Raw genomic sequence first — 23,448 nt, 5'->3', positions numbered from 1 at the left:
TGGGAGAGGGACGGACTGGGAGTTTGGGGTTAGTAGGTGCAAGCTATTATATATAGAATGGATAAACAACAAGGTCCTAGTGTACAGCACAGGGAACTATATTCAGTATTCTGTGATAAACCATAATGAAATAGAATATTAAAAAAATAATGTGTATATATATGTATAACTGAATCACTCTGCTGTATAGCAGAAATTAACACAACATTGTAAATCAACTACAATAATGAGGGGAAGCATAGCACATATCACATAACAAAGTGAGTGCCCGGGAGAATAATCTCTTCTCTGCCACTGTGGGAAACAGATGTGGAGACACAGCTCCAAAACTGTAATTATCATACTACTAACACACACACACACACACACACACACACACACACACACACACACACACACACACCCAAACAAACCAGAGTGCATGTAAAAATTGGTGAAACCCAAATAAGGTCTGCATTTGAGTTAATAGACTTGTCAAGACAGGAAGTGGACCAGTGTCAACTTCCCGTCTTGACAATGTCTCTGGTTAAAAAAGATGCTATCATTGGGGAAAGCTGGGTGAAGGGTACATGAGTATTCTCTGTCCTAAATTTTCTCCTCTGTGCTATTTTTGCAACTTTTTGAGAGTCTTTAAGTGTTTCAAAATAAAACGATTATATACATATACATGTAATCCACTACATGTATATATAGTAGACAATAGGAAATTTGATTCATTTTACAAAAGTCTATTCCAAAACACGGTTGGGGAAAATAACATTTCCCTAACTGAACTAACTTGGGAACTGTATTATAATAAGCCGTAATACTCCACATCTTATCCCAAACATGGTTCTAGACTGGATTAAACTTTGGATTCAATCTCCTTCCCAGAGGAATGAACAACTGGGATTCAGAAGCTAACACGTTTATCATAAAACTCAGAGGAGCAGCCCCAGTCTGACACAGCAAAGCTTCCAAGTGCCATTTTAATCTACGTCTTGCTCTCCGGGCAGCCTGCCTCCACTTTGACTTGACCTCTGTGAGCCAGCCCGGCCTTACGTTTCCAGATCTGGGGTCGGTCACTTCTTTGTAGAGGCTGATGTCCAGGTAGTAGCCTGACTCGTTGGTGATGAACAGGCGGATGGGAACGGCGCGGTCGGTGGTGGTCTGGCGGATGTTGATCTTGACCTCAGCCTGGAGCACGCGGAGTTTCCACAACCGGCTGCCGTAGCGCATCACCATGGACCGCACTGACTCCTCAATCTGCAGCATACCACAGCAATTCAATTTCAGGACCCATTCCGCGCACACTCGTAATAGTTCTAGCTCTGATTATAACAGAAAGATGAGATATACTGAATGCAAAATGCACTGCATGTATATAGCAGAGCAATACGTAGCATGTATCCATTAACTCTAAGCTGATAATAATCAAAGGTATCATGCTAAGCATTTAAGCTCATTATCTCACTCTGTCCCCATAATTACTCAGAGAGGCTGGTATTTTTGTCCCCCACTGACAGATGTGGAAACTGAGGCTGGTAAGAGCTAGTGCCCCTATGTTACCCTGTCTTTCTCTCCATCATGCATCCCAAGTCTATGCATTTTCTTCTTCAAGGAACTATGTGAACTGGTGGAGTTGGGGAATCAGCATGGGCCTCTGCACCCCACACATGCCAAGCTGATGGACTAGAACTTCTTTCATCCAGAATCACCACCACAGACTCTGCCTGCTCGTGAAGAACCAGCCAATGGAGAATGGCTGAGCCACAGACCTCAGGTTCTCACCCCCCTTCCCCCACCCACATGCAGCCCCCAACAGAGCCTGGAACTCGGGAGAGGACAAAATTTTGTTTTGTAAAGGACATTTTGGGCATCTGTGTCTTCCAAAACGTGAAGCGTGCCCACGGAGGGGGAACATCCTTAGGGACAGTCCTAAGGGTGGTGGCTGAAAAACGGCTCTACAATTAATCAATGGAAGGTTTGTTCTCCACCTGCAGCAAGTGAGGCTCAGACATGCACATACGCATCCTGGAGCTCAGGTCTCGAGCACCAGGAGACGATACCCTGAAGCAGGAAGGTCCCAGTGAAGGTGAACCTGGAGCCTGGTAGAGCCCCACCCCCAGAGGTGAGACCTTAGAGGGGTCCATGATGACGGTGGGCACGAAGTTGAGGAAGATGTGGTTGCAGTCGGTGCGCACGCTGGTGTTGTTGAACGCCACCTCCAGCTCGTCCATGGCCTCCAGAAGCAGCCGCTCGCCTTCGTTCTGCAGGTACTCGAAGGAGGCTTCCTGTCAAAGGGGGAGAGGGGCAGCCGCTAGGCCAGGGGCGCAGGGCCCAGAGAGTCAAAGGGAAAGGAGAGCATCCCCCTCCTCCAAAAGGCGTGCCAGGTCAGACAGCAGAGCCCTGCCTCCAGAGGTAACGGGATGTCCAAGGCTGTCTCGTGTATTCATCACCTCTGTTATTTTCTGTATTCTGATGCTTTGACAGCTGGGCCTTGCTGACCCTGGAGGGACTGCCCCTCCCAGGTTAGCCAATTCCTAGAGTTTGTAAACAACTCAGCCATGAGCATGCGTTTCAGGCAAACCAACCAATCCAGACCCCACACCCCAACGACCTCCTTGTCAGGCTCTCACCCTCCAGGCCACTATCCACTGGCCCTAATCACCCCAGGGCCAGGTATCAGACAACTAGAGACAGTCCCTACGCTCACAGCCTGCTGAAATTACTCAAGCTAGCCAGTCCCAAGCCTGCTCACCCTGCCTCACCCATTCCTTCCTGCAGAATCCACAATAAAGGCTCCTGTCCATGTATCCCCCCTCCCTCTGCCTCCTGAGCAGCCCTGGTGCTTCCCCATGTGGCCCCCACGGCTCAGCACGCCCCCTCCTCTTGGAATCTGTGATAACAAATAAACCATCTTTTCGATCATAACTGTCTCCTGATCTGTCGGCCTTACCGTACCTGGATAATCATAAAAGCTATTAAAATATCTAGGTGACAGAGGCAGCAAAATACTGATTAGCTTAACATCCGTCACTAGGGGATGTGTTAAAAAACATTACACACACAAGATATACATCCATGCAAGGGAATTGCATGAAGGAAATCATCTTCATTAACATGGAAAGAGGTCTACAGTGAAAAAAAAAAAAAAAAAGCCTTTAAATGATTTGTCCAGCCTGAGCTCCTATCTGTAACATTACACCTACAACCCAATCCCAATACATATATGGAATTAGGCCTAGAAAGGGTCACCAACAGGGCTGACCCCTGAATGGCAGGATTCTGGTCCTTTTCCTTAATTTAAAAAAATATTTTCAGTACTTTTTGCAATCTTCACAATATAATCATGAATTACTTTTCTAAATGCAAGAAACAATGGGACATGATCACTCACGCAATGAGCAAGTACAAAAAAAATCCCCTTAACAAATCAGGATATTTCTTTTCTATCCTCCCAATTCTCTCCTCACGCAGAGAGATCTCTGTGACAGAAGGAAGAATCCACATGACTTCCCATGAAAACAGACCACTTCATTTTCCACCTCCCACTCCGTCCCCAGACTGGAGTGTCAGTCACAAGGGCAGGGCTGTGTGTGCCCTGTGCACCCTGAGATCCCCAGAGTGCAGCCCAGGGCCTGACCCAGAGCAGGAACTCAATGAAGGCAAGGGCAGCACGTGAGTGACAAGTTCAGGGGGAGAAAGAAACACCCCGTGACATCCTACCTTGGTGATCAGGTCCGAATGCCTGATGATGACGCGGATGAAGAACCTGTGGTCCGTGACCTCTGCGCCCTCTTTCACTCTGGCAGCGCCCAGGTACAAATGCATCTTGTGGTTGGCGCAGGGCATGGCAGTTATGTCAAAGTTACGCAACCGGCTGAGCTCCAGCTGGAAGGCCAGGGCCGGCTCCAAGTGACGGTAAATGCGATCTTCTGCAAACTGTGGGCCGACCAGAGAGAGAAAACAGATGGACACACAGACACAGGTGGCGTTGGACAGTGGGGCTGCGTGCCTGCTTGATCCATGCCCTGTCCTGCAGATCCCTGGTGTTTGCGGGTTTAGAACTCAGGAATGGAGCATTCATGATGTCCTCTAATTGGGAGCTCGAGAGATTTGGGACTTTGCGATGGTGCAGAGGAGAGCCACAAGCATGGAACCCTGTGCTGGCATAAGCCTCTTGGCCCCAGGGGAGCCAGCTAGTCCCCAGCACCTGCTGGCACCACCAGGCTGTTCTCTATCTGCCACCCCACAGAGTATTTCTCAAGAAGTCACTAAGCCTTAGCTTCCTTAGGTCCTCAGAAGGAGGTGACTGACAGTGCTGGAGACTGGAGAGAAAATGAAGAAGCTGAAGAAAGGATGCGTCTTAACTAGGAAAGTAAGGCTTTGGATAAATTAAAATACTGTTTAGTGGAGACTGGATTTGTGCTGGGAACAAGCCCACCTGTTCTAGAATAAGGACGAGCAAACTTTTTCTTAAAAGGCCAGAGGACTGATGGAGTATACGGTCGGTCACAACCGCAGTCCACCTTCCGAATGCGCGGGTTCTGCATCCGCGGACACAACCAACTGCGGAGATTCCATCCATGGTTGGGTGAATCCACGAATGTGGAATCCGTGAACACGGAGGGCCAACTGTACTCGATTCAGCTGCTGGAGCGAGAAAGCTACAGGAGACAGTAAGTGATTAATGGGTGTGGCCTCCGTCCCCATCAAACTTTGGTTATAAAAACAGGGGGCTGGCCTGCAAGCCATAGTTTGCCAACCACTGTTCTGGAAGAACATAAGAAAAAGAGGTTGGCCAAATGTCCATTGACAGATGAATGGATAAAGAAGGTGTGGCACATATATACAATAGAATATTACTCAGCCATAAAAAGGAACGAAATTGAGTTATCTATAGTGAGGTGGATGGACCTAGAGTCTGTCATACAGACTGAAGTAAGTCAGAAAGAGAAAAACAAATACCATATGCTAACGCATATATATGGAATCTAAAAAAACGGTACTGATGAACATAGTGGCAGGGCAGGAATAAAGACGCAGACGTAGAGAATGGACGTGAGGACACGGGGAGGGGGAAGGGTAAGCTGGGATGAAGTGAGAGAGTGGCATTGACATATATACACTACCAAGTGTAAAATACATAGTTAGTGGGAAGCAGCCGCATAGCACAGGGAGATCAGCTTGGTGCTCTGTGACCACCTAGAGGGGTGGGATAGGGATGGTGGGAGGCAGGCTCAAGAGGGAGGGCATATGGGGATATATGTATACGTATGGCTGATTCATTTTGTTGTACAGTAGAAACTAACATAACATTGTAAACAATTATACTCCAATAAAGATATTAAAAAAAAAAAAGAAAAGAAAAAGAGGTTGGGAGAACCGTCTTACAGAGTTACACCGGCAAGTACAGAAAGTATCCAGGTGAGACAGAAACCTGTAGTGAAGGCTGAAAGGGAGGGAAACGTGGGGTCTGGGCTCCACAGAGCAACATGGGGCTCTCACTGGAAATACCAGCCCAGAGGAAGGCTGGAATCTACACAAAAGTTGCATGTTCTAGAATATGGGGACACCACAAGGACTAAGAACTATATTCTTGCTGAATAGCAAATAACCCAGGGAAGCCAGAACCAGTTCATTGCTCTTCACCATACCTCGTCTCTTGCTCTGAATGTGAAAAACTTGGGAAATTCTTTCTGCAAAAAGAAATCCATATGAAAGGCAAATCAAGCAAGACTCCTTTAAATATTTATAGACCTGTTCTGTGATTTTTAACCCTAACCCAGTCCACTTTTAGAATGAATAGTTTGGAAAGCCATCTCTTCTCTAGGGACTGATTTTTTCCACCCCAATCTACAGAGTAAACATCAAACAAATGGCACCCGGTCTTGAAGAATGCGAAAAACTCAGATGCGCTGAGAATCGGACTGACCTCTTGGGCAATCAGGAACGTAATTCTCCGGAGTCCATACTCCACAAGGATGTTTTTCTGCATTAAAAACCAAAAACACAGTGGGACCATATTTGGCCACAAAAAGGAATGATATCTGTTACCACCCGGATCAACCTTGAAAGCATGCCGAGTGAAAGAGGCCCGTCCCCAAAGACCTCATAGTGTATGAAATTCCATTTACCCCATTGATAGGAAATACCCAGAACAGGCCAATCTATAGAGACAGAAAGTAGATTAGTGGTTGCCTAGGGCAGGGGAAAGGGTTTTGGGTGGAGGGAACGTGGGGTGACTGCTAATGGGCATCTTGGTGGGAGCGGTGAAAATGTTCTAAAACATAATGATCATAATGATGGCTACACAACTCTATGAATACACAGTAGTCCCTGCTTATCCATGAGCTGTACGTTCCAAAATCCCCAGTGGATGCCTGGAACCACGGACAGTACCAAACCCTATACATACGATGTTTTTTCCTATATATACATACTTATGATAAAGTTTAATTTATAGATGACGCACCGTAAGAGATTAACAATAATTATAACAAAATAGAACAATTATAGCCATATGCTGTAATAAAAGTTATGTGAATGTGGGCTCTCAAGATGTTTTCCTGTACAAATTTAATGCCTTTTCCGTCTTAACTAGGCACTTATCACTCACTGTGGCCGTAATGTTTGCAATTTAGGGTGTGACAGCAAAACTAGCACGCATTTCTTTTCTCCTCCTTCACAATTTCATGGATAGAAGACTTGGTTTTACCATAGATCTTAGCAACTCAGCATACATTTTTTTTCCTTCCTTATTAAGTCAAGAATTTTCACCTTTTCATTTAAAGGAAGCACTTGACAGCTTCTCTTCGGCATGTCCGAGTTGCCAGCATCACTTGTGCTTTGGGGGCATAATTAAGTAAGATAAGGGTGACTTAACATGAGTACTGCAATACCATGACCGTTGATGGGATAACCGAGCTGACTACTAAGTGACTAACGGGCGGCTACGCTTGGACAGAGGGATGATTCACATCCGGGCAGGACGGAGCAGGATGGCACACAACTTAAAACTTACAAATTGCTTAAATTTAAAAATTTCTGGAATTTTCCATTTAAGACTGCGGTGGACTGTGGGAAACTGAGACTGCAGAAAACAAAACTGCAGAAAAGGGGACTACTGTACTGATAAGCACTGAATTGTACACTTTAAATGGGGGAATGGTGTGCTAAGTGAATTATATTCAGTAAAGCTATTAATATATACATACGTATTACATATATATATATATATCTTAACATTTCATGAACTCTTTAATGAAATTGGTGGGATGGGGCACTGCTGTATTTAAAAAAAAAAAGACGACAAGCTGAATAAAAAAGACTGACACAAAAAAGTACAAACCATATGCTTTAGTTTATACAAAACTCTAAAATAGACAAAACTAATCTCTACTATTAGAAGTCAGGCTACTGGCTGGTTATCTCTGGCGGGGGAGACGTAGTGATGGGAAGAGGCTCAAGAAGGGGCCAGAGCAGTCATTTCTTGATCTGAATGTTGGTCACACTTGGGAATTCCCTGTGCAAATTCACCAGGCTGTACATTAATGATTTGTGCACTGCTGTGTATATTCGACTTCAGTCAAAAATTACCCAAGGAAAGTACTAAACTGTTTTTAGTTGCTCCCTAAACGAAATAAATACTATTCTGTATAGTTCTCTGGGGAAAGGAAAAAAACCCAGAAGACCAGAAAACAAGGATATTTTAAAATTTCTCCATGTGATAAGGAAAATTACTAGGAGAAATGAAGAGTCTTAGCCCATTTCAGAAAGAGGTAAGGCACTTAACAGAATGCAGGTTGCAAAGAAAACGGGATAAATTGGAAAATGAAGAGGATTCTACTGGGAGCCTGATTACTCTTCTCAATTAAAGGTGTGCGTGAATGTACAGGTGTGCGTGAATGTACAGGTGTGTGTATGTGTCTGCGAATGTGTACGTATGTATCTTCTTAGTGCAAAAGTTTTTAAATAATATAGAAATATGTAACATTAAAATGTCTCCCACTCTCCTGGTAGGTGTACATTCTGCTAACTTTCCTCTCTTTGGTATGCTGTATATAAACACTTATTTGTACAGAGACACATACGTTTAATCTTTTCTAGTTCATGCATATCCTCCTGGGTTGGTATGTAGAGAACTGTCTCCTTCCCACACACAGCCACGTTGCCCCCCATAGCACGGCTGTTCACAGGTGATTCTGACACCCCTCCACTGCCCCCTCGGGGGAAGAACCACCAAGTATCTTGAGCATCATCTGATTTGGTTAGGGGGCAGGCAAACTGCCAACAGCTCAAACGTTGCCTTATCTAAGCCATGGGATGCCAAGCTCAAAGTCCAGTAAGGACATCAGCTATGTTAAGAAACAGGCTAGAGGGAAATATACCACAGTCACTGCCCTGGATGGTGGGGCAAGCTCTTCAGATCCGTCTGCCCCTTCAACATTTTCTACAATGTACGTCATTACACTGTTGATTAATCAATCACACAAGGCTAAGTACATCACTAACAACAATGTCCCTAAGCTTTCATGGCATCATCTGTGCATTATTCACCCAACACCTCCTGCCTAGGAAGCACCAGGCCAGGTCCTCTGAGGGACACCAAGTCAGAGGAGGTAAGAAGCGTCCCTCCCACCAGAATAACATGGGGGATACAACACATGTACAGATGAACACACTAAAAAGCGACAGCCAAAAATTTCCAAGTGTTCTTAAAGTTGAGACCAAGTCAAGAGGGTAAAGAACTAGCAGCTATACAGTGTGCCTGGCAGATGTGATTAATTTATGAGCTTAAGTATCCCTTTTTACAGATGGGAAAACTTAAGGATCAGAGAGATAAAGTAACCTGCTGGAGGTCACACAGCACCTGCCCCGTAATTCTACTACCTACACTTGCCAAGCTGCTCCACATCTGTCTGCAGCTGGGGTCATTAAGCATATGTAACAGCTGTCCCTACTGCTGGGTAAGAATCTATGCCGGCAATGGACACCACATGTTTACCAAACCAACCCACAGTTATATGCGTACATGGTTGTTTATGTAAGTGACTTGGGCACATGGACACCTCACCAAGAGAGCCCTTCCTCCTTCTCCAGGGACCCAGAACCAGAGGCTGCCCAGCATACCTTGGACTGAACGAATGTCCGGAAAACAGGCACCAGCTGCTCGTCCTCCAGGTAGTCTGCGTACTGGATGGCCACGTTCAGGATGTGGATCGGCTCTTCTCGGAGGCTCTGGGAGAGAAAACCAAGGGTAGGCAGTAGAAGGGCCCAGGGCCCCAGCCCGCCCCCTCCTCCGCTTGCTCCCTGCTCAGACACTCACCTTGCTGTCATCCTCGGAGTACAGGGAAGTACGGGCCTTGCTGAAGAGAGGAACGTCCTTAGGCACGTTGGCAAAGCAGGAAATGACCTCATCAAAGTTCCTGGGGGCACGGGGCAGAGAGGGAGGGCTGAGGGGCCGCTGCCCCACAAGGCAATAGGTCAGGCCTGACCCTCACTCTTTCCCAACCACCACTCTGCAAGCACATCCAAGTCTGTGCAGAATTCCTGTGGTTCCTGACTAGGTCCAAGGCACCATCGATGGGGTCTTTCCCAAAAGGGAAGGATGAACCTATGTGATTTGAGATGCTGAATAAAAGAAATGATTCCCAACACTTTGCGGGCATGGCTGGGGTCCCCCTTTTACTGGCCGGTAGACCCTTGCAACCTCATCTCACTCCTCTGAGTCAACTGAGGATAACAAAAGTAACCATTACACCTCCCAAGGCTGCTGCAAACACAGATAGTCCAAGCACGATGCATAACATACAGGACCAAGTTGAAAAAAGGGCAACGATGCTGACATTTCTGAGCACGTTATTTACATATTAACTATAGTTTAAATACAATATTTTATATGTATTATCTCATTTAATTTTCCTTGTGACCCTACGAAGTAAGTCCTTCTCTTATGCCCATTATACAGATGAGAAAACGAAGGTACAGAGAGAAATCATTTGTTCAGAGTCTTATAGTCAGGAAGCAGTGCAGAGCCAGAATTCAAGAGCAGGAGGTGCTGACACAAAAGCCCACGCTTTTGATGATATTATTATTCTGTTATTATTAACTCGCTGTGCCATGTGTCTGGGCCAACCCCCACCTGTGTGTGCAATGAATGGGTGGGGGTCAGGGGAAGCTCACTCAACCCCTGTGCATGGGGTGTTCTGGGGAGACTGAGCCACACTGGGTACCTGGTGAAATCCTCGAATCTCTGGAAGGCAACCATGGCCCCCATCCGCTGGGACTTGGGGGAGAAGCCACTGTCCATGAAGAGCTCCGTGCTGTGCCTCAGCAGTTCAGGGTTGGTGATGCTGATGGGTACGGCCATCCTGCAGAGGAGTGGGAAGGAGGGGGTGAGGCAGCCACCGGTGGATCTAGCCCCAAGAGCTGTTCCTGCCCTGGAAGCTTCGGTGAGCCAGCGCCACATTAGAGCCTTCTGGAAGAGGGGGGCTTAGAATCGGGGTGGAAGGGACGGGGTAGAGCGACAGGGGCTGGGGAGTCTCATCTGATTCCTCAGGACCTGGTATAGAGCAAGAGCTCCACACGTGAATGAATAAATGAATGAACGGTACGTGCATGCAGGCAAGTCCAATTCCAACATGGTCGCCTGATAAATCCACAGTAGTGAACTCAGCCCAGAGTAAGAATGCACTCAGCGCCAATTCCTCCTGGAGAGCCCCAGCCCCCGGAGGCTGGTGAAGGGCCAGCCTTGGTTCTGAAAGACATTCCAGGCCTCTGCTCCCCTAACCCCTCCCCTCCATCAAACCCGCCCTACGGACAGGGCCAGAAACCAAAACTGACCCCCAGGCCAGCAGCCCACTGGAGTTCAGGTGGCCATTGCCCCCAGAACTGGCTGCACACCAGGGGCAAATCCAAATGGGTCCCCCGGGGAGTTAGGATAGGGTCCTGGAATCAAGCAAAGGAGGGGCTGCTCATCAGACGGGGGCAGAAAAGAGTCCACAGAGCAGGCCTGAGTTGCTCTCCTGAAAAAGGGACCTACTTGCAAGGCTGGCCCTTGGCTGGCGTCCAGGAAGTTGGGGTTGCCCCCATTCCCTAAATGATGAGGGAGGCTCACTGTGCCCACGTTGTTTGTACAAGCCACATGTGAGCTTGTGGCTAGTGCACACTTTGAATGCAGCTGGTACAACCGAGGAACTGAATTTTTAATTTAATTGTAATGCATTTTAATTTCAATATCCCACAGGTGGGCAGTGGCTACCGGAGATAAGCACTGGGCTATCTCCATTTTACAGACGAGAGAACAAAGATGGGGGGAGATGCCAGGGTGGGGAAGTGGTGCACCTGACGTCTTCCCAGCAGTTCCCAGACATCCCTGCTGGGTCCCTCCAGAAACAGGGCTACAGTGGTCAGGGAGAAAAGCAGCACAAGCTGGCCCCCCAGGTGGGTACCACTCTGTACCGGTTTGGGTGGGAGGAGGGCAGCATGAACTGGAATTCCACCACGCAGGTGCCGTCCCGGAGCTGCCGGTGCTGCAGGCTGGTTAACTCGTAGGCGATGTAGCCCCTCCGCACATAAACCTAATGAAACAGAAGCACAGCTGACGGAGTGCCCTCAACACCTGAGAAAACTCAGGCTGAAGGGTCCCAGAAACGATCTTGAAATATGATCCCTAAAGTGGTAGCTCACAGCAAATTTGCTCACTCTTCAGGATGCTACTTTCTCTGCAAAGGACCAGATAGTAAGTATTTCAGGCTTTTGTGGAATATATCTTTATCACAACTACTCAATTCTGCTGTTGTAGGGACTTCCCTGGCGGTCCAGTGGTTAAGACTCCACGCTTCCACTACAGGGGGCATACATTCGTGCCACTGACAATATGTAAATGAGCAGGCGTGGCTGTGTTCCAATAAAACTTTATTTACAAAACCGGGCAGTGGGCCAGATGTGGCCCACAGACTATAGTTTGCTGACCCCTGCTCTAGAGTAACACTGTCCAACAGAAATACAACACAGGCCACGTAGGCAATTTTAAATCAATTTCAGATTTTTCCAGTTGATACTTAAAAAAAGGCAAGAGGTTAAATATAATTTTAATAATATATTTCATGTCATCCCCAATACCTAAAACATTATCATTTCAACATGTAATCAATTTAAAAAAATTAAGATATTTTAAATTCTTTCTCCATACTGAGTCTCTGGAATCCAGTGTGTATCTTACACTTCAAGCACAGCTCAGTCAGACTGGCCACACTGCAAGTGCTCAAAAGCCATGCATGGCCAGTGGCTGCCATATTGGACCACATGGTTCTAGAGTCTAAGCATTGGGAATTTTTTTAATTGAATAGGGAAGCCAGGGACTGTGCAGCAAAAGTTAACACAGCAGGCCTAATTGCTATCCTTTGAAAGGCCTGCTTGCAAGGCTGGCCTTTTGCTAGCAACTAAGAACCCAGATTTAGGGAGGATTCCCACCATTCCCAGATAAGAATGGTTGACGTTGCCTAATCTATGCAAACAGCATGATTTATGCTGAACATGTGTTTTCTTCCTGGGAGTTTAGAATTTTGGTATGTGTCAGGCAGAGAGTGCCTATGTGACCAGCCCCCAATAAAACTGTGGGTGTTAAGTCTCTAATGAGCTTCTGTGGTAGACAACTTTTACATGTGTTGCCATAATTTGTTTGTCAAGGAATTAAAAGTGCCTGGAGGACCACTGGAAGCTTGCGCATGGTGTCCTCTGGCCTTCACCCCATGAGCCCTTTCTCTCTGCTGACTGTGCTTTGTATCCTTTTGCTGTAATAAACCACAACTGTGAGCACATCTATATGCTGAGTCCTAGAGTCTTCCTAGAGAATCAGTGACCCTGGGCATGGTCTGGGAGGACCAGACACATTTTAAGCGGGGACAAAACTCTACACAACTCAAGAGGCCAAGTGAAAACCTTATGTTTACAATGCTCATCTTGAGTTGTGAAGAAAAGGTTGGATCCTATTCAATAAAACTGCCCAACCAAGTGATGGAACGTGTTAAGAAAGCGTCCTAGAAAAATCACTAACAGAAATAAATGGGATTCAGCACTTTATTAAGTGGGGAAGGTGGGCTGCTGCTTTCTATCTGACTCAGGACCCCTAGACTTAGGACCCCCTACATAGGACAGGTGTTTGGATGATGGGTGACAATGGTGATCAATACTCACATCTGATGCTTACTCATGCTGTGAGGTCAGCATTACTATCCCTATCTAAAGTACACGAATCTAAGAGTCCAGAGAAGGAAAGCAACTTGCCAGAGGTCACACAGCTTGGACCTTTGCACACGCCACTGACTGGAATCTCTCTGCTTCTCCCTCGCACAAATTCCTACTTGCTCTTCAGACACTTTCATGTCACTTTCTCATCAAAGTCTGAGTCGAACCTCCTGGTAAGGTTAAGTACTGCTGTGCAATTCTCATCACGGCCTGCATTTTCCCTCTGTGGCCCTATCACGTGTATAATTAAAGAAATACTGAGTGTGTGTCTCTCCCCAGCCAGAGAAGCTCCACTAAGGCAGAGACTATGGTTTTTCTCTAATGTATCCCCAGCAGCTGGAATACAGTAGGTCTCAATAATTACTGGTGAAAACTGAAGACGGGGGGAAAACACTTGGTAGCTACTTAAGAGCTGTATTAGGTCTCACTGCTGCGAACAAAGAGTGGGGCCTGGAGGGGTTCTTGGAGTCGAAACCAGGGGAGGGGTAAAAATTGCAGGCCCAGAGACACTGGCTGTAACATGCTTACAAGCCCAAAATGGTCTCCATGGAGACCCAGTCAACCTTCTGGCATCAGGATGGGTGACCCATGGGGTCTAAAAGATGGCAGAAGAGTGGGTACCACAGGGGACTGAGACTCCAAGTTCAGAGGGTAAAGAAATGAGGAGAAATCACCAGGGGAAGACAGTCAAGTTGAAGAAATGAGGAGAAATCACCGGGGAAGACAGTCAAGTTGAAAACACCCATCATCTCATAACTCCTTGAAAGGATTCTGAAAGAGCAGATGGAACATCGTGATGTCCTGAAATTAACCAAACACCTCTCAGCCCCTGAATTCAGGAAGACCAGAGCGGAAGCAGACAACCTGGCTCTAATCCAGGTTTTGCCACTGCTCGTGTTCATCTCTGCCTGACACACAGGGAGGTCACCTTAAACTGTCACCTAGGCTCCTTCCGGCTCTCATAGTTCCAAGTGGAAAAGTCTTTCAAAGGTATCTAAGGCAGGTGAGTTGGAAAGTTTGGATGAAGTGCCTCAGACTTGGCCCTTGGGGGTTCATATTTAACTGTGCCTGGTCCGGAGGAGGCTAGAATGGCACACAAGATAGCAGGGCTTACCAGCAAGGACTCTGGACTAAGACAGACCTAATGTGAATCCTGGTTTTGCTACTTCCTAGCTGTGTGACCTCGAGCAAGTTGCTTCACCTCTCTGAGCCTCCGTTCTCTTCTCCGTGAGACAGGTGTAAGTAACAGGACCTACCTTGTACAGAGAATGATAAGATCACGTTTGCCAGGCACGTGGCCTAGGGTCAGGCATGTGGCAGGCGGGCAGTGGATGTTAGGACCGGCATGGTCAGTACTGGTGCTGTTACGGGGGCCTCTCTCCTACTTACCTCCAAGGATGCCATGCAGACGACTTTGTTAGCATGATAGAAGAAAGTGGGCAGGACGTCAAATATGGTCGTTTCTGAGAGTATTAATTTCTACAGGAAATGGAAGGGGGAAAAAGCAGGAAAAGGGAATGTTAACGAGTTCTAACCAGCAGTCAGATAAGCAGGAGGGATGGGGGCAGGGAAGGAGGCTGGTCGTATCGTTATCACGAAACGTTGCCCATTTCCCAGGCCCACGAGATCTGAACATGGAGGCAGTTCTGGGGTGACTGCTCCCAGGGCTCCCAGCTCCAGATGTGGAGGGGGTGCCTGGAAGCCTGTGAATGAGGCAGATTTAGGAGGTGGGGGAGCCCTGGGAAGATGAAGCCATGACCCAACCATGTGAGTGCTCCCAGCTTCCAATAAGCTCCATGACACATGAACTTTTAACATCACACCTCCTGGGAGAGCCTTGCTGCCTGAGGCTCTGTCCATCCTGCAGGACTCAACCTCTCCCAGAGCCTCCCCTGGGCAGCCCTGGCCACACTGGACTAAACCACTGGAGTTGGCAGCTGTGCCCTGCACCCGAGTGCCAGCCCATCGAGGGAAGGGGGAGCCTGCTTCCCCACCCCCAGGCCCCACGTGGGCCATGGCGCATGCTCTCTGCCAAGTGCATGGATGGAGGTGGCCTCACCTTGAGGTTTTCCGGGCAGAACTGGTGGCCATACATGTCGATGGCAGACAGGAAAATGGACTCCACCTGGTTGTGCCTCAGCTCATAGGAGGGGAGGTGGGAGGCAATCAGGACCTGCAGGGGGAGGGGACAGAGGGGCTGGGGTGAGCCATCCTCATGGGGAGGAGCCAAGGGGCGGGTCCTGCAGCAGAGGGGACATGCACGGTGGGGGCCGCGTGTGGGGAAGGGCGGCACCCTGTGACGTCATGCACGGTGGGGACCACGGCTGGCGACCCTACCTGCCTGGCTCTGAGGGCCACTTTGCAGTGCTTGCTTTTGCTCAGCTGAGTGAGCTCGCTGAGGATGGAGGTCAGCTCATCTGACAGGGAAGGGTCTGGGCCACAGAGCTCATCCTTTGGGGGAGAGAAACAAAATCCAAATGGCTCTCTGTTCTACCAGAAGGAAACAGGCCAGCATTCACCCTTGGCCAGGGGGGTGGGGGTGTGGCTGCCCCCGCAAACCTGCACAGTGTGATACACATACCCTTGGCCACTCTCCACCAAGTACCCCCCTATTCATTCACTCTCCCATTCATCCACCCCAAAACATGCCCTAAATTCCTGGCATGAAGAAAAAGACAACAAAGTCTCTGCCTGCATCACTGTTAATGGCCAGCACTTATCAGGTACTTACTATGGCCGGGCAAGCAGCTAGACCCTTTCCACTCATTTCCTCAAATGCCCCCAACCCACTGACAAGTTACTATATGATTCCCATTTTACAGATGAGGAAACTGAGGCTCGGAGAGGCAGCGCGCCTTGCCCCAAGGCTACCAAGCACGTGCGAGGCAGAGCCAGATTTGAACCCAGGGCTCTCCTGTCGCTATGGCCTCTCCCTCTTTCCTCTAAACGTTGTTGCCTGACTTATGGAGCTCAGTTTCAGAGAAGAGGGATGAGGGGAAATAGAGGCAGGTATGAACAAAGAGTAAGGGTCACATGGGAGGCTTTGGTGACGGTGTGTAAGCTACCCTCCAGGAGCCCCAGTGTGAGGGGAGCATCTAGGGCCTGGAGAGGTCAAGGGAGGCTTCCTGCAAGAGAGAAGATCTAGAGGTGGAACTTGCAGAAGAGGCAGGGATGAGGGTTCCTACGTGCATCCCTCCTCTCTGCTTCTGAACAAGGGACCTTTCTGCTGGAGACCAGGGCCGCATGCGACTGGTCTTTGCAACTCCTCTTATGCCCTAAATGCAAGAAGGGCTCGGTAATGGCTCAGAGCTTATACTCCCTCAATACCCACAAAGACAGAACAATGAATGCTGGGAATCTGAATGCCTGGGCATCACACCCCCCCTTCCTTGCACCAGGCCGTTCTCCAAGTGGTCACCAGGTGGTGGTGCCAGGGGTCATTCTTTTCCGCATCTGCTTCTGCATTTTCCTAATTAGAATGAGACCACACTGTTTTTACAGTCAGAAAAAATTTTTTTTAACATATTAATATTTCACACTTGTACACAAACACATAGCATGTCAGTGCTGAAGAAATCTCGTGGGAAATTATTCTAAACTTTCTCTCCCTCCCAAATTCTGATTTGCTTTATCAAGTGGCGGTGGCATTAGTCTCCATCATTCCACCAGCCTGTGACTCCAAGGATAGCACAGAACGTAGGCGCTGTCCAACAACCAGGCTAGTGGTTTTCTAAGAGAGGAAAGACTCAGGAGTTCCCTGTGGCCTAGTGGTTAGGATTCTGGGCTTTCACTGCTGTGGCCTGGGTTCAATCCCTGGTTGGGAAAGATCTTGCAAGCCGTGTGGCATGGCCAAAGATAGGAATAAAAAATAAATAAGAGAGGAAAGACTCAAGACAAGTTTTGTATGAAAAATTTAAAAATCTGGCCACCACACTCTACACACACAAGTCTAAAATACTCTCTCTCTTTCTTGTTAACTTTTGTGAAGTGGTCCCATGGCGTGTATTTTAGTTCACAGCATCATGTTTTGTTTTCTCTGTTTTGTCATTAGCAAAGTCCTATAACCACTGAATTGATGTTCAGAAATGAGGTTGCCTGTAAAGACTCAAAAAAATTTCATTTCCAAGTAATCACTCAATTAACAAGTCTTTGCTCAAAATCTCCAAAGCATCAAATACCGTCAAATGCAAAGAACCCACCATTTTCTAGCAAATGGAAACAAGAGAGCCAGAAGAATAATGAATCTCACATATAACCCCCAAACCACACCTGCTACAACATTTTTAGCCTCCTTCACCAAGAAGCCCCTGGCAGTGCCCTAGTTCTCTGATCTGGGGGCCATTCCACCAGGCCGTCCTCTTCCCCAGGCCATCCTCTGATGAACATTATTTTTAAGAACTTCATGCCCAAAAGAGAGTTATTATGTACACAAAGAGTAGCAAACAGCAGAATAACCCACAGACCCAAGCCCTGGCCTATGAACAAATGGTGAGTGGACTGTAATAAATTATAGGCATCCTTTGTTTTACAGATACTCACACTTAAGAAGACTCCATCCAAAGGAGGTACTTTGAGAAAAGGGTTATATTATTTTAGCAATGAAATTCCCCCCAAGACTAGATATGTCCTTGGTCTTAAGTTCCCAATCCTGGCTGCATATTGCAATCACTTGGGGATCCTTCCTCCCAAATTTAATTTTTTTTTAAATTTTATTTATTTTTGGCTGCATTGGGTCTTTGTTGCTGTGCGCGGGCTTTCTCTAGTTGCAGCAAGCGGGGGCTACTCTTCGTTGCGGTGCGCGGGCTTCTCACTGCAGTGGCTTCTCTTATCGTGGAGCACGGGCTCTAGCCACGCGGGCTTCAGTAGTTGTGGCATGCGGGCTCAGTAGTTGTGGCTCGCAGGCTTCAGTAGTTGTGGCGCATATGCTTAGTTGCTCCGTGGCATGTGGGATCTTCCTGGACCAGGGAATGAACCCGTGTCCCCTGCACTGGCAGGCAGATTCTTAACCCCTGCGCCACCAGGGAAGTCCCCCAAATTTAATTTTGAAGAACTTCAAAACTACAGGAGATCAGTACATCGAAAATTATCCAGATTCAGCAATTGCTAAACTTTCACATTTGCTTTTCTAGTAAGCATACGTGCATGCCTGTACACACACACACACTCTCTCACTCTTTTCTCTTTCTTTCAGTTGCAGACACCATGATCCTTCCCACTACTTCAGAATGTACCCCCTTGAGAAAAAAGATCTCTCCCCAGCTAACTGTAGAACTGTTAAAACACTCCAAAAATTGAACACTAGACCAATATTATTATCTAATATACAGTCCCCGTTTAAACTTCCCATTGGAGAAGCTTTCAGAAAGTACTAATGCCTGGGCCCCATCCACAGAAACCCTGAGTTAATGGACCAAGGGTGGGGCCTGGGCATCTGTATTTTTTAAAAGCTCCCCCACCCCCACCCCAGGTGGTTCTCAAGTACAGCCTGGATTAAGAGAATCTCATGCTGCATTAGGAGATTTTTAAATGATTCTTTACAAAAATATCAATATTTATGAATCCATTTTGTTAGGGTGTTAACTGCCCTATAAGCCCAGGCCCAAATCTGGCCCACTGCCCAGTTTTGTAAATAAAGTTTTATTGGCACAGAGCCACACTCATTCATTCACATATTGTCTATGGCCACTTTCACGCTACAATGGCAGGACTGAGTAGTTTCAACATAGGCTGCATGGCCAAAGCCTGAAATATTTACTCTCTGGCCCCTTACAGAAAAAAGAAATCTGCCGACCCCTTCCTGCTATAAGCCAAGCCCAAGTCTCTGCTACTATCTGCTGATCCTGCATTTTCTAAGTCACGTCAAGGAAAAAAATCTTTAGCTATAAAGGATTGCTAATTATTACCCAGTAGGAGGAGAAATAAGAACAAAGACATTCCACGCTTCACCAAGAAGGCAAAATGAAAGCCCTACCAGAAGACTCGGAATCCAATACCCCTTGACTAATCATAGCTCATGACTCTGGAGCCATGCTGTGGGTTCAAATCCCAGCTCTGCACTTATAAGCTGGGTACCCTTGGGAAAGTGATTTCACCTCTCTGTGCTGTCAAAGGAGGATGAGAACGGTACCGACCTCCTAGGGCTGCTTAGGGAATTAAACAAGTTAGTATTTGTAAAGCATGTCAGGAGTGCCTGGCACACAGTAGGTGCTTTGTGGGTTAGTCATGATCTCCCCCAGGGGTCAACAAATCCTACCTACTGCCTAGTTTTATAAGCAAAGTTTTATTGGAACACAGCCATGCCCATTTGCTTACACTGTGCCACAGCAGCATTGAGAGGTCAGGGCAGAGACCATATCCTGGGCTAAATCTAATATATTTACTCTCTGGCCCTTTCCAGAAAAAGTCGGTGGAGCCCTGAGCTACCCCCACTCTGGGTAAAGGGTGACTTTTCTTGCTTACGATCAACATGATCACCAGCTGGTTCTTCTTGGCCACCTGCGCGTGGGAGAAGATGCAGTCCAACACCTGGGACATGTCTGGTTTCAGCTGCTCCCTGAGGTTTATCACACACTTGTCGTAGTGGGCTGCAGGGAGACAAAAGGCCACGTGGGGTAAGGCTCGGGGCCCCTCCTGCCCCCGTGGGCTTGTCACCAATGCTTGCGGTGGCGACTCTTGCCTTGTTGGAAATGGTGCTCAACCAGCAAATATCTTCGCAGGAGATCCAACACCACCGCCTTCATGTAGCCCCGGGTCCCACTGCGGTATCTGGGGAGGAAGGGAAGGCTGGCTTAGTGATCAACTCTACTTCCTGGGGTGCCGGAGTTATCCACAGCCAGGACTTTTATGATTTGAATAAGGAGAAAACACTAATAAAGAAACTGGAGGCTGCTCCCTCTAATCTTTAGGCCTGGAAGGGATGTGTGAGTTAGTTCATTTGTGCTAATAACTCCGCAGGCCAGAGAGAGCAGTGACTTGCCCAAGGTCACACATCCAACGAGAGGCCAAGCCTGAGCCTTTGGATGATGCCTGCCCGTCCCCAGAGAGAAGGAAAAACACTTACAGAGTTGGGATGCTGAAAGGGGTCAGCCTTGCATGCATGGTTGAAAAGCAAAAATTTTCAATTAACCACTCAATGTATAAAGACAGATTGGAAAACAAAACAAAACAAAACTTGAAGGACATTTACCAAAAGATCCCTGTGTAAATTTCACTTCCGTTTTAAAACCAAATGGTAACCTGGATGTTCCTTAAACCATTTCCTCTTCTAAACTATTTCAGAACACAGGGAATTGAGCGTGTAAGAGAATGTGATGCTGAGTTTTAGGGAAGCTGAAAGCAGCTTCACCCCAGCATCACCAAAGGGCAACAAAAGAGAGGAAGAACCTAAAATACTCTCTTATTCAGATGTGATTTTAAAAACACACACGAACACAACATAAGACAGAGCTTTGCGATTTATATTTAACACACAAAATCCTGCTATGGAATTTGATTCGTTTGTCATTTGTTCATTTCTCCTAGGCATTTCCATTGCTGAAGGATGGGTTAGCGTTAGCAGGCTAAGGGAGGCAAAGTGATCCTGCACATCCAGCTGTGACTCTCACTTGGTGGGGAATCCAAACTCCAATCTCCTTCCTCAGCTGCGATCCTATCTTGTTAGTATGAGTCCCCATGAGCCAGGGAGTGCCCTGAAAAGGACGGCATTTTCCTATAGTCCTATATCCTCTGTACCTCTGATAGTTTCTGCCTCATGGCTAACATGCGCTGAATGAATTCGCTGAAGTCTGAGAATGTTTGGATTCTGTCCTTATAGGCAAAGCTTTCTTGCTGGGTAGAGTTTTCATGCAAAAGGGCAGTTCTTTTTATCATCAGAATAGTTCTCCCTGCTCAAGAACTACTTAAGATAAAATACAAATTCTTCGCCAACTCCTCCTTTGCAAGGATCCCCCAAAACCGCAAGGATAATCTGTATAATCCTTTACAGCCTATAAAGCCATCTCATCCCACTGTCTCATAATCAAAGCTACCACAAGGACTCACTATGTGTCAGCACTTTACAAAAATCAATCTGCTCATAGCTCAAAATGACTTATGGTGTGTGAAGTGTTTTTATCCCCAGTTAACAGACTGGCAAACTGAGATTCACGGAGGTAAAGGGTGTTGCTTTGTTCTGCTGTTAGGAAGGGCTGTGCTGGGGATGTAAGTGGGGTATCGGACCCCAGGCACTGTCTCTCAGTCTTAGCCTGCCCTTAAGATAGCACCACCCTGGGGCAATACATGGATAACTGAGTGTGATAACCACACCCCAAGGAGGGCCCAGGACTCACTTCTGGACCAGCTGCACAATGCTCTGGGTGTTCATGAAGAAGACCTCCCGATCGGCCTTCCGCTGCAGGGTGGCCGCATGGCAGTCCAGGATGGTGGCTATCTGCATGGGAAAACGGGACAGGTCACAGGCCACTCAAACCACACAATCTGGTTGCCACGCAGAAGTCACCAGAAGGACCCACCACAGGCTCCCATGGGGATCCCATTCAAAAATTTAAAATTCCAGCCCCAAAGCCCTCTGGCCACCCAGAAACAGCTCTGCACACCCCACTCAACACGTGGCTTGAGGACTCAAGAGCTCAGAATGACAACAATCACATAAAGACACGCACCACTGTATCATCCCTCTCCACAAATTCAAATGCTCTGGGGAAAGAGGAGAAGGGAATTTCCAACCCCAGGGAGCATGAGGGTGTTGGCTATGGGGGTCCTATTTTTACAGTTAGATTTAATGCGATCGGCATGTTGTCTGTGGCGACAAAAAAAACATGTAATGAAAAACCTGCATCAATAACAAATTCCCAGAAGGTTCCAACATGTATTTTTCTCAACTGGGGTCCCTGAGAGCTTTGTTTTCATTATTTTTAGTTGAGATAGAATTCATATACCATCATCTTCCGCCCCCCTTCTTTTAAAGTGTACAATTAATTCCGTGCTTTTAGTATATTCACAGAGCTGTGCAACCATCACCGCCATCCAATTTCAGAGCGTTTTCTTCTCCCCCAAAAGAAATCCTATAACCATTAGCAGCTACTCGCCAACCCCCCCGCCCCCAGCCCCTGGCAACCACTGATCTACTTCCTCTTCTCCGTGGATTTGCCAGTTCTGAATGTTTCATATAAATGGAATCAGGCAACACGTGGTCTTTAATGATTGGCTTCTTTCACTGCGCATCATGTTTTCAAGGTTCATCCCTGGGGTAGCATGAATCAGTATTTCATTCCTTTTTATGGCCGAACGATACTCCAACCTAGAGGTTGACCTCTGGGAATAAACTGACTTACACTGACCTCGGGCGCCCCAAATTGCTGACATGTGGGTGGGGTGATGGTGGGAGGCAGCCCTTATAACCAGGCAGAGGGCATGAAGATAAAAAAGAGATGGCTCTTCAAAATGCAGATTTCCTTTAAAACGCCTGATAAAAGCGACCCCAAAAAAGAACAAAACGAGGCCATTGTAGAATTATTAGAGATTTCTGATACTACCCGGGAATGGTTTCCATTCTTAAATAATATTATATATACATATAGCCCCAAGATTGTCACCTTACACAAAGCAGAGGGGGAGAATCAGTTCTACACACTGGCAAGAAGAACTCACAATGTCCTCTACTGTGTCAGCCAGCGTATTTTTGGAAAACGCTCACTCTGTTTGCACCAACTGCTTACTCCTGTTCCACAGCCGAGTTATACAGAGTGAGGCCTAATAACTGTTTATGTTCCTCTAAACAACTGTTGTTTTGGGGGAAATGCTGCGATCCTGCAGAGAAGACGTGAAAGAAAACTCTCAGTCCCCAGCATCTTGGCTGTCAGTGGGTCTCGTGAAGCCCGATTTGATCAGAGACCGGACGTCCGCACTGATGGGGAGACAAGTTCCCAGCGGGGCTGGAGTGGGGGTGGGGGCACCCACCTGCTGGCTGGGGAACTGGCACAGCACCGAGGTGATGTTGCTGGCGTACTGGGCCATCACCCTGCGGACAGCCTTCTCCACGGGGGCGGGGATGCGGCCCGACACGCTGGTCATGATCTCCTGCAGATCCAGCAGTGGCAGCGTTGGGTGCCGCAGGGTCATCAGGAGCTTCTGCACCCAGTCCTTCAGCTGCAGCGGGGAGCACAGAGTCGGCCCAAGGCTGTGCTGGGGGCATGGGCACGGCCGCCCACCACGGGG

At 47.5% G+C, this 23,448-nt stretch overlaps 1 protein-coding gene across 3 annotated transcripts in view; it reads right to left on the bottom strand.

The window, feature by feature from the left end:
* ACACB (acetyl-CoA carboxylase beta) overlaps nucleotides 1-23,448 on the bottom strand; it is a 136,711-nt gene that overhangs the window by 25,733 nt on the left and 87,530 nt on the right. For 2 of the 3 annotated variants that reach the window (XM_027124488.1, XM_027124487.1), the window contains 16 exons: nucleotides 23,191-23,379; nucleotides 21,561-21,661; nucleotides 19,910-19,998; nucleotides 19,693-19,817; nucleotides 15,571-15,684; nucleotides 15,293-15,406; nucleotides 14,623-14,712; nucleotides 11,446-11,564; nucleotides 10,218-10,355; nucleotides 9,311-9,437; nucleotides 9,115-9,222; nucleotides 5,918-5,974; nucleotides 5,640-5,681; nucleotides 3,709-3,924; nucleotides 2,118-2,273; nucleotides 1,042-1,245 (listed from right to left, as the gene is read on the bottom strand). In XM_027124488.1, coding sequence (XP_026980289.1) covers nucleotides 1,042-1,245; nucleotides 2,118-2,273; nucleotides 3,709-3,924; nucleotides 5,640-5,681; nucleotides 5,918-5,974; nucleotides 9,115-9,222; nucleotides 9,311-9,437; nucleotides 10,218-10,355; nucleotides 11,446-11,564; nucleotides 14,623-14,712; nucleotides 15,293-15,406; nucleotides 15,571-15,684; nucleotides 19,693-19,817; nucleotides 19,910-19,998; nucleotides 21,561-21,661; nucleotides 23,191-23,379 — 1,989 coding nt within the window. The remainder of the gene's footprint in view (nucleotides 1-1,041; nucleotides 1,246-2,117; nucleotides 2,274-3,708; nucleotides 3,925-5,639; nucleotides 5,682-5,917; nucleotides 5,975-9,114; nucleotides 9,223-9,310; nucleotides 9,438-10,217; nucleotides 10,356-11,445; nucleotides 11,565-14,622; nucleotides 14,713-15,292; nucleotides 15,407-15,570; nucleotides 15,685-19,692; nucleotides 19,818-19,909; nucleotides 19,999-21,560; nucleotides 21,662-23,190; nucleotides 23,380-23,448) is intronic. The other variant, XM_027124486.1, reaches the window with a different exon arrangement.

Source organism: Aethalodelphis obliquidens, unplaced genomic scaffold (genome assembly GCF_003676395.1).
Source record: "Aethalodelphis obliquidens isolate GAN/ISIS:26980383/991018 unplaced genomic scaffold, ASM367639v1 scaffold28, whole genome shotgun sequence".
NCBI classification, from domain to species: Eukaryota; Metazoa; Chordata; class Mammalia; order Artiodactyla; family Delphinidae; genus Aethalodelphis; species Aethalodelphis obliquidens.
This window is presented reverse-complemented; position numbering and strand designations above follow the sequence as displayed.